This window comes from Orcinus orca, chromosome 4 (assembly GCF_937001465.1).
Source record: "Orcinus orca chromosome 4, mOrcOrc1.1, whole genome shotgun sequence".
Lineage (NCBI taxonomy): Eukaryota > Metazoa > Chordata > Mammalia > Artiodactyla > Delphinidae > Orcinus > Orcinus orca.
The window spans coordinates 25,607,238-25,618,369 of NC_064562.1; the positions used below are offsets into that span (position 1 = coordinate 25,607,238).

General features: G+C 35.7%; 1 protein-coding gene across 3 annotated transcripts in view; it reads right to left on the reverse strand.

Moving 5' to 3' along the window:
* Window positions 1-1,372: 1,372 nt before the first annotated feature.
* GYPA (glycophorin A (MNS blood group)) overlaps window positions 1,373-11,132 on the reverse strand; it is a 28,260-nt gene continuing 18,500 nt past the window's right edge. For 2 of the 3 annotated variants that reach the window (XM_033400541.2, XM_033400551.2), the window contains 4 exons: window positions 10,175-10,213; window positions 8,315-8,400; window positions 6,775-6,832; window positions 1,373-2,697 (listed from right to left, as the gene is read on the reverse strand). In XM_033400541.2, coding sequence (XP_033256432.1) covers window positions 2,693-2,697; window positions 6,775-6,832; window positions 8,315-8,400; window positions 10,175-10,213 — 188 coding nt within the window. In that variant the 3' untranslated portion in view covers window positions 1,373-2,692. The remainder of the gene's footprint in view (window positions 2,698-6,774; window positions 6,833-8,314; window positions 8,401-10,174; window positions 10,214-11,132) is intronic. The other variant, XM_033400556.2, reaches the window with a different exon arrangement.

Here is an 11,132-nt window from a genome sequence, read left to right on the forward strand (position 1 = left end):
CCTGTCCTGGCTGCACTGTCGGAGCAGGACTGGGGCATCTATTGTTTAGATTCCCAAGTGAGAGTCAGACTTCTGTAGTGTTCAGAGGACACAAGCGCTCCCTTGGTGCTGACCACCCTATGCACTTCATTTTGAATAAATCTCAAGACATTTTTGCAAGGTGGTTATTCTCATCCTCATATTACAGATAAGGAAACAGAAATTATGTGAATAAATAAGCAAGGGTTCAAACTCTGGCTCCAAGATCGATTCTCTTTCCATATCATGCCATGTGAAACTTTCAAGATATCACTATGTATAATGGCATTTTAAATATTAAGAAAAGCGTCATGAAATAAGAAGCGAGTTTTATCAAGCCTCACAGGAATTACAAAAATGAATGAAAAGTCCCTGCTTTCAATGACACCCAGTTAAGTAGGGGATGGAACCCAAATAATAGTACAAGCAACACATGAGAATTCAGAGGACTTGTTTAAAGCTAGAGGCTGAAAATCTTTTATCAGTTGCCAGTAGACATAGTCCAGCTAAATAGAGCTGAGGGCACAGATTCATTAGAACTATGTTGACATAATAAGGGGCTTATGCATGATACTGGGCAGAATTTTGTACTGATTTTTATTTAAGTGACATTTGGCTCTTAGGAGTTTCTTGTATGAAATTTGCAAAATTTGATAAGACAAATGCTTAGAATAAATTGGAAGGCTCTCCCTCAATTACTATTATGGGTATCATTACAATAACCCTTTAACCACGTCATTCCTCGCCTCCCCATGTTCTGCCTTCAAGCATCTCTCCCCTTTCTCCATTCATTTTCTCCCTACTGTAGACCCTTTGCTCACACTTAGGCAAACAAACACCCAGGCCTGAAGGATGACGTTTTCTAATCAGCTTCCCTCCCACCCCCACTCCAGTCCCAAAGTTTAAAAAATTCTAAGTGAACCATTCATAGGGGCATGATGACCTCATAGGTAAGATTTCTTTTCTATAATCTTATGATGATTTAATTATAAAAATATGAAGAGTAAAGGTCATTTTTTTCCCCCACAAATATTAAATTTAAATGTGAAAAATCCTTTGATAGGAGTACAGAGAAATTGAGGAAAAGTTGAAGGAGGTTAAAGCAATTCCTATTTCAGTTATTCTCTGGACTCTCTTGCCCTGGTAGAGATGGCACAGTCACTCTGATCACTTATTACCTTTGAGTCGTAAATTACTTTAGAGACAAGGTTAGTCTCATGTTCTCTCTTGGTTCAACATTTTGTTTTTATTTAAAAAATACATTTAAATTTGGCTTGATGCTTGGGTCATCTTTTGATTAATTTAACCCAATAATACTGTTAAAACTACTTTTAAATACATATACCAACAGAAATATGTTGTTCTTATTCTTTATTTTTATATAATCAATTTAGTACAAGAATACTCTCTGAACATACAAGTAGGTTAAGATTTAGATTTTTTTAACTTATTAAAAAGTAAATCTACATTCCCAGGCTCAAATATGTACATAATATTATTTACTTAATTATTACACAACAATGAAAAGCTATATGGATTTTTGTTCATTTGGAAATAGAACATCACAAGAAGGTACTTTATTTTTACATTGCTTTTCAAGTTTTACTGTAAATGAGTGATAACTGTATAGTCACAAAGCCTTAGTCTCTTGTATCCAGAAATTTCTTTTAGATTATTTAAACCAGTTTCCAAAACTTTACTAATAAGAGAAACCAGGACTGGACAGATTAAAGAATTTAATTGACAATACAGAGTAACCTTTTAATATATTTACCTGCATGTTAGATTTGCACATTTTGTTGCATTTACAGAGTTATTAGGAAGAAAAAGTCATTAATTCTTTCTCAGGATACTCTGCCCACTGACATAACTAACTCTCCCAGTCGAACACAATGCATCAGTCAGTGCCCTGAACGAGTTAATGCTCTAGACTATCAGACAGTTATTTTAAATGAGCCATTTACACATGTGTAACACCTCACTTTTTTAATGGGAAAAAACTTTTGTGTTGATTTATGCATTATAGGATGAAAGTAGGTGTCATTTTATACATCTATATCTATGTCCATATCTTTATGTATATGTACATATGTGTATGTATGTATATGTGTATGTATGTATGTATGATGCAAGGCATTTCCAAGCACAAGCTTTATTAGTGTGACTAAAACATCATCATCATTAGTGTAATACATACCCTGCCTGTTCAGCAATGAAGGAAATAATAGCATTTCGCTGTCCTCTTAATTTATTCAAAACAATGAAAATAGACTTGGAAGTTTAGAATGAGAAGAAAACTTAGATTTTATCTAGATGTTACAAGCCTTTCATTTGACAGCACAATCATTAAAATACAAAAGAATAGAATGTCAGTCTTAAAGAATTGTGGACGAAGCCAACTAAAGTTTTGGATAAGAATTCCAAGTTACTTAATTATAAAAATTATGCTAACACACAAAAACAAGCATGAAAGAAAATATTTGTCACTGGACTCATTACAATGAAATTTTCATCCTGAAATTGTACAACTTTGGAAGGTATACAATTTATTGGGTTTTTTTTACATGCTCATTTTTCACTTGACCAAAATTTACATGTTTATTTTTCACTTGACTGAAGTCTTGTCTTTGAGTTCTTCCAAAACTTGGCTTGGTGAACAGATTCTCATCGGTGACTATACTGTAGAAGGATTATAGAGAAAAACAAAACAAAACAGTAGTATAAAACATAGTTATATTTAAATACAACACGAAATTAATGCATAAAAATATTTCAGGATTCTATATTCTATCAGAGTTGTCCTGGAATACAATTGTTAAGGAATGAAAGGAATTTCTTTTCATATTAGCTCTATTAGAGTTATGTGTAATGAAAAAAAATTTCTTAGGAAATCTATTGTAAAAACCTTAGGTAAGGAACAAACATAATCACTCTGTTTCTAGTTTCTGCAGAGATGAGCAACTAAGAGAGAACTTGTGTAGGGGTAGAATATAGTGGGAAGGCCGTAAATGATAAGTGAGTTGAATTACAGATGTGTGTTTGAATTTAAGACAAGTAGTCTGTAATCTCTTTTAGGAATAATTTTTTTTTTCTTAGACATAAGCAAGGGCAGGTCTGTACAGAAACTCACTGCTAGATTCCTCTCTGATTCTAGCATGTGAAAGAAGGGCTGATCTCCTGCACCAAATCTGACGTTCCAACTTTCTTGGCTGGTAGGTTGGATTTATGTTACTTCCGCAGACTGTGCGAAAGGGATGGGATGAACTTTTGCTGTTATGGAAGCAGAGCATTCTTCATAATAGAATAGTTTCCTTCTATTGGGGAATTATAGGAACTGTGCAGCTCAAAATTCTCCCATAAAAAATGGGCTGGCAGGGGTCACATGTGGCTGCCACTGTGGGCAGCTAACTCAGATTCACTTATTCTCATTTCCCACCAACCATTAATCGTGTGCAAGTTCAAGAAGGTTAAAGCAATTCATGCTTTATACCCTACCATTTCTAGTTCTCATTGAGATGGTACGATCACTGTAATCTCTTATTGCCTTTGACTTGTAAGTTACTTTAGAGCAGTATTCTACAAAAATAGGGCTAAAACATTTTTTTGGAATCTTATGTGTTTCCCAAAATTTCCTGTGAGGTGTGGGGATTAGATTTTATAACCTATTTTGTTAGAGCAGACAGATAGCTAGATAAGAGAAGAGAAAGGGAAGCACAGGCCAAACGGCAGGAAACCATACAGCTTGTAAACAAGGGGGTCTTTGGGCAGACAAAAAAACCCAGGACTGACAGGAAACCACACATTTTGGGGTAACAAGTGTCCAGGAGGCAGACAAAGAAAGGTGGGAAAAGTCAGGAATCTCCAGTGTCCAAATGTAACCTTTTGCTCATTAGGCCCTCATTATAATAAAATTAGCCTTGCAGATAAAATGTTGCCATCATGCACCGATGCTGTGACACTTTTGATCAAGGCTAAATAAGGACAAAAATCTCTCCTCTCCTTGGAAGGGTGGAGCTGGGATGAAAATCAGGGAATACAACCCCAAACTTTTCCCTCCCCAGTGAATATTCTGCCTATTCATTTTTGTACCCCATATAACCGGATTGCTAAAGGAATTCAGGGCAGCTACTCACCTGAGTCTGCCCGCTCTCCCCTTGATAGCACACTATCGCTTAATAAATCCTCACTTTATTTTCTTGACCTCCGTGTCTCGTATCTGAATTCTTTCTGCGATGAGACAAGAACCTACTCTCCAGTAACAATTTCATTAACTTACTAAGACACATTTAATAACTTCATTTGCATAAATATGGGGAAATGAATTGAGCCTAAAATCTGATTCATCTGACTTCCCATTGCCTTTACAAATATTTGAGAAATGAATGGCGAACTGAGGCATTAATCTTGCTAATGTGGAAATGCACCCAATTCCTTGACTACACCATATCCTGTCTTCTTTTATGCTTTTGCTCAAGCTCCCCTTTTGCTTAGAACTGACTTTCCCCAGAAATGTTTCTCTGTCCCCTAAGACTGCCCTCTGGTGATTTCATTTCCAGAAGCTTTTGCTACCTGCCCCGGTCTTTTTTAGATGCTAACGCCTCTGCTACCTTAAAACTTGTTCCCTACAATGACCACAGTCTGTTTCCCCAACTAGATTCTCAGCTTCTAGAGGACAGAGATTCCTATTGGTATATCTAATGCGAGTGTGGTGCCCAGCCCACAGTAAGCATGTGGTAAATACTAACAAGGATATATTAATGCACTTTGATGGATTAAATTGTCCCAAACTTTTGTGGGCTATTCCACAGAGAGGCTCAAGATTGTATGGGAAAAAAAAAGAAAAAAAAAAGCAGACAAAACACTAAACACTAAATTTGTCATCAAAATAAATCAGTAGTTAAAAGCATATAGAAATTTAGGTAACAACAACAACAAAAAAAGGTTTTGACTGGCAAATTCTCCATTTTAAAAGCAGCTTCAAAACATTTTTTTTAAACAATGCAGAATGTAGATAAAATACATACTTAACGCATATTTGTTCTAGCTGCAAGTCCTATAAGGAAGTAACCTTAGTAAATGAAGTGAATCTGTTACATGACTCAAAACTTTTGTTGTTTTAAGTATCTGCAGATTGGGTTTTATTAATCCTGTTAGCTGAGAATTACATGTAGGCCATTCAGCCTACCGAGCATGAATTTCCTAGGACTAAACAATTATGTAACGATCATCGTTAAGCTTTAAGAAGCTATAAGATAATGTGATGAGGCTAGTTCTGCATACAGGTTATGTGGTTGGGGATAGAAGTTTAAAACTCTCTATTTTTTGTGACCCCAAAGTCCTAGCAAGTCCTTTGAAGATAGGTGTTATGTATAGGGTTAAAACTGGAATCTAGAAATTTATAGCCCTTGTTAATTATGGGAAAAACTTCAATCGATTTTGTAGAAGGCAGAATCAGTTCCCTTTTGCTTGAGCATTTAAAGCCGGTTCCAGGGCTTCCCTGGTGGCGCAGTGGTTGAGAGTCTGCCTGCCGATGCAGGGGACACGGGTTCGTGCCCCGGTCTGGGAAGATCCCACATGCCGCGGAGCGGCTGGGCCCGTGAGCCATAGCCGCTGAGCCGGCGCATCCGGAGCCTGTGCTCCGCAACGGGAGAGGCCACAACAGTGAGAGGCCCGCCTACCGCAAAAAAAAAAAAAAAGCCCATTCCACAGAGACTTGTTCTTGGTGGACATATCCCCAAATAGATGTCACTTGCATTTATGTCTGAGGCAAATTTTAATAGAACTATATACTCAATTAGTGAGATTATACAACAGACTATATTTAATAAAATTGGCTGGGTATTTAAACACATAGTAGAGGCAGCAACTACTACACAGCTCTTATGAATTGCTCTCATGCTGGTATGGATGCTCCAGCATTGTTAGAGTTTACTTTTTTTTCTTTTCTGCAAGAGAGTACTAATATCTGGATGTTTTTAAATGTAAAAATCTCACACATTTTAAGGTTGGCATGAGTGCTCTTTTTGGAAAGAGTATTGGGTGAGTCGATACTATTCTGGGTGAGCAAGGTACACCCGCTATTTTCCCCGTGTTCGTGTCCCCCTTTGCGCCTGGGAGTGGAAATGAGAACAGAGCCAAGTGACTGGCCATTTGTGCAGAAGTCATTTGGAAATGGAGCCTGCACTATTTATAATATAAACAGGCCATAGGTACTTACTATGGCCAAGCACTGTTCTAGGTGCTTTACTTGTGCTGGTTCATTTAATCCTCATGAAACTCTATGAGATGAAGGCCATCATCATGTCCATGTTAAATTATCTCCACATTCACTATCATCATCTCCACATGAATAGCTGGCTCAGCTGATAGCTATTACACAGCTGATAAGTGTTGGAGTATGTATTCAAATCCAGGTCTGGCTCCAGATACGGGACTATTAAACTATACCCACTGGAGGGTCTCCTATACACAACTTTGCAGTTTGAAAAATAAGAAGTACACAAATAACTTGGTTTTTACTTTACTTATCATATTTGTTTTACTTTTTTCTTTTTTAAAGATACATTATGCCTAAGGGAGAATTTCATTATGCTGCAGATAAACATTCACAAAAAAAATTCTTACAGAGGAGGCATTGATAAAATAGAATATAAATGAATCCTAATTGGATGTACCCTTCCTACCTCAGAAAGAAGTAAGTCATTAATTTACTTCCCTTTCAAAAACACAAAAGGCAATAAAAATATTAGCACCAACCTGTTTCTCCTATTTTTACAGAAGTTAAAGGATCGCTTGTTCCAAGAGTTGGATTTCTCTATGAATAAAAACCAGAATAATGTTAATACCACAGTTTTATAAACTTAGACACAATAAAGAAAAATACCTCAGATTAAAAATATGTATGTTTTGGCTAAAGTTTGTTTTCTTTTGATTAAACTTCACTTTGCAGAGTTCTTTTGTGGGAGAAGTCATTATTTTGTAGATATTTACAAACTTTGATTTAAACTTGTATTTCTAAATAGTATTTGTTATTTCTGTAGGTAAATTATTACCCCAAACCTTCACTCTGTCATATTTCCCTGCTGTAATGAAAAGACGAAATGGAAATTTTTAAAAAAGAGATAAGTTCTTTTAGTCATATTAACCATGACCCAATTCTTCTATATCCATATAGAAGATTTTCTCTGAATTTTGTCAACTAAGTATGTCATTGACTTTTTCAGATTTTAGATCATCAACCAAGAGAGAAGACAACTAAATTTAAGTTCGCCATCTATGCCCAAACCCAAGGAGATTACTTTTCCCCCAACATTTAAACTGCAAACGAGGGGTCATCTCCCATTCAAGTCATTACAAAATCTTTCATATCAGAGTAGATACTCTCAATTGCTTTACTTTTATTAAGAAAATATTATTTAGAGAAGATACGATGACATGGAGTCATGCTAATCAATCATACATTTGTATGATTATCAAAATCACCTAATAAAAATAGTTAAAAAAGAAAAGGGCAAAGGAACTTTATGTAGATTTACTGTCAATCTTGTTATAGCCCTGCCATTGCAATATTGTTATCTATCTAAACAAGCCTTTTTAAAAGAATATATAGTGTTTATAGTATGGAGATCACAAAGAGAGGTAAAAAATAGTGTGAATAAGAACTCAATTGTACCACTCTTTTGTGACTAGGGACTTAATGATCTATGATTATAGTTCCAATTACTAGCATTATAATCACACACACCAATGTGTGTCCAAACTGTCTTATAAAGAAAGTTACAGTAAGGTTGTGTGCGTTGGACTCTGTCATACAGACTCAAAATTAATTTTAGGGGTGAAAAAAATCACTCATGCTGGAAGAGTCATAGGTGGAGTTTGAAAAATCTGTCTCAGGAAATACGAGAATTTAAAAAAGCAAACGTTTTAAACATGCATAAATATATCATGTTATTTTAAATATTTTTCATACACAAATTAAACTAGATACTATAATTAGAAATTTGACTATTTCATCCATATCCATCAAAATATATTAAATCAAGTTAGACAAAAAGTTTGGAGGATCTTTCATTGGAAGAGGGGATAGATTTATATTTGGGGTTTCTTTATAGGGCAAGTGCAAAAAAAAAAAAATTCTGTTAGAGTAATGCAGTGACTTCTATGTGTCCAGTTGAAAAAGATGAGTTTTACGCAGTTTTGTTTCTCTTTGAGTTTAGTTGAACGCAGAGGACTAAACCCTCCTAGAGCTTAAAATTTACACCAGCATTTACAGCAAAATTAAAAACTGAGTCCTCACCTTTATCAGCAGGCCAATAAGCTGAGCACTTATGAGGATAATTCCAATGATAACAGCCATCACAGAATAAATAATGACTGTTATTACTGTGAGAGAAAAATAAAGCAGCAAATTACAAAAGTGTGAAGTAAATGACGTAGCAATTGAAAAGTAAAGCAGGTAAAATCAGGGTAATATCACTTTGTCTTTTTTATAGAACGTACATTAATAAACTTTTATGTATATTTTAGTTTTTCAAAAATTAGGTTTTTCACAGTAACCACGTGGGAAACTGGGACTTTAAGTGGTAAAATCTTTTGTCCAAGGTCACACAACTAACGACAGTACCAAGACCCAGGGGTTTCAACTCCAAGTCCGGTGGAGTTTATAGGACCTCAGAGGTTTAATTACGGATAAGAGCTATGTGGACCTTCTACCCAATAAGGGAGAAACCACAGACTCTTTCATAGTTTCAGTGATATGGGAGAAAATAATGTCTTGATGTATAAAAGAGTATTGGACAGATCATAGAATCAAAAATTTGGAAGAAACCTGGTATAATCACGTTGTAAAAGGAAAAGAAGTCTAATGAGTTCAAGTTACACTAGGTGAGATAACTAGTTAGAAGTAGACTGGTAACTACTATCCAGCTCACCTATATTCTAAGCCTCTGTTCCCTCTACAGTATCCTTATGTGTAGTCTATAATAAAATCACTAAACATCTTTTTCAAATCTTTTACACGTTGGGAGTGAAACAGAATTTAAGCTAGAGGTACTCTCACATATTCACGGCATATTTGCAGTGCTTCCAAATGAAGTATATAGAACTGAGGGCAAGACATACAGGGAAAAGAGCCTATTTATTTGGCTAGTTTATATTTAAAAGCCTTATTACTGGTAAAAAAGTAAAAGTGGCTTTTCCTATCACTGGTATTGTCCAGCCTTCTTCTCCACTTAGCTTTAATTTATGGGATAGTGACTCAGTTATACAATCCATTTTTCTGGTGTGAGTATGGACACAGGCCAAGTGGGAAGGGAGGCCTAGAGATGCAGAGTAGTACATAAGCACATAAATGAACCAGAGCCAAAGCGACAGCAGCACCTAAGTGGGGAAGCGACAGTCCCCAGATAGAGAGGATTAGGAAGATAGCTCCAAATTGGTAGCACAGGGCCCAGAACAAATCCGGATGGAGACACGAATGGTCTGTATTTATTCTGGATTGGTGCCAATTAAGTAGATGATTTTTAAGCCCCTTGCTTTCTTTATAGTAGGAAGGGGAGAAGTTCCAGTGTTTTATAAGCTCTAGACTTTTCCCAAGTACCCATAGTTACTTAGAAAGCTAAAAAAATATCTAACTTAAAAGAAAAATGATGATCAAATTATGTATTCCTGTTTCCAAAATGTTTAAGGAAACTATAGATGCCTATTTTAATTTTGAAAAGAGCATATTTTGTTTGCCTTTATAATTTTGTGTGACTAAAGTCAATAACATATACTCTCTTGTTTTTAAAATAAACTAGTGGTTACCAGTGGGGAGAGGGAAGGAGGACAGTCAATATTGGGGTAGGAGAGTAAGAGGTACAAACTATCATGTATAAAATAAGCTACCAGGATATACTGTACAGCACAGGGAATATAGCCAATATTTTACAATAACTATAAATGGAGTATGACTTTTAAAAATTGTGAATCACTATATAGTACACCTGTAACATATAATATCGTACAGCAATTATACTTCAATTTAAAAAACAGCAAAAAAAGAAAGAAAATAAACATAGAAAATAAAATTGACATTTCTATTTTCATAGGCATTTAAAACTAGCAAAACAAAATTTTAAATGGAATGATCATCATTCCACGTCAAATATTACCATACCTGGTTGTGAGAAATTGTGTGGATATCTTTGTCTTGCGGCTAAAAGGATAGCGTTTCAAAATAAAGTTAGAAAACATAAGGCATGTTTTAAAAATACCATTTTGGAATCAGACTGTCTAGTGGATTTCTTTTTCTTAACTGTGCTTAGAGAGCTAATGTTCAGCTTTCAGCAGTGAGCTAGTAAAATGTATGAGGTAATGTCAGTCTTAACAGTAGTAATTCCAATATCTACTTTCAACTACCCAACAAGTTTTCATGAATCAGAAATTAGTAAACCATCTCATGAACTAAAGGGCAGGGTGTGAAAAAGTATTGGAAGAACCATCCGTGGACTTCCACAAGAAGCAGTGCATTTTTAAAAAATGTAAAAACGGTGATCAGAAAGGAGACGTATTGACCCATCATCCTGCATGGACATCAGTCCAACCCCAAAAGAGGCCATGTTGCTATCAATTTTCCAGATTTATGCCACAGCCACCATGAGGATCCAAACCCTTACTGTGTCTCAGCTAAGTTTTTGCCAGCAGTCCCACTGGATTCCCTTTCTGTAGAAGTTTCTAATACGGTTGCTTTAAGGCTCCGCTGGAGTTAACCTCCCCCTTATCAGTCCACAGCTAATATTTCTTTTTCTGCTGTCTCCAAATGTCATTTCATGTCAAGAAGCTGCCTTACTACTGTAGCCACACAATTTTCTTGAATTTAAATATTATGAATAACATATCACACTATGTTGTATGACATACAAATCAAGGACTTGGTTATATTTGGTCATTCTTTAGCACTTATGCATAAAGGTTAACTGGGCTTGTCTTCTCTATCTTTGTGGCAGTTGATAGTGGTGGCTGGTGTATGAGCTCTGGAATAAAACAGATAGGGTTTCAGTCATCTGTATGCCTCTTACTCATTGTGTGGCCTTGCTAAGTTACTTAGTTTCTCTGTGCTTCAGTATTCTCTTGGC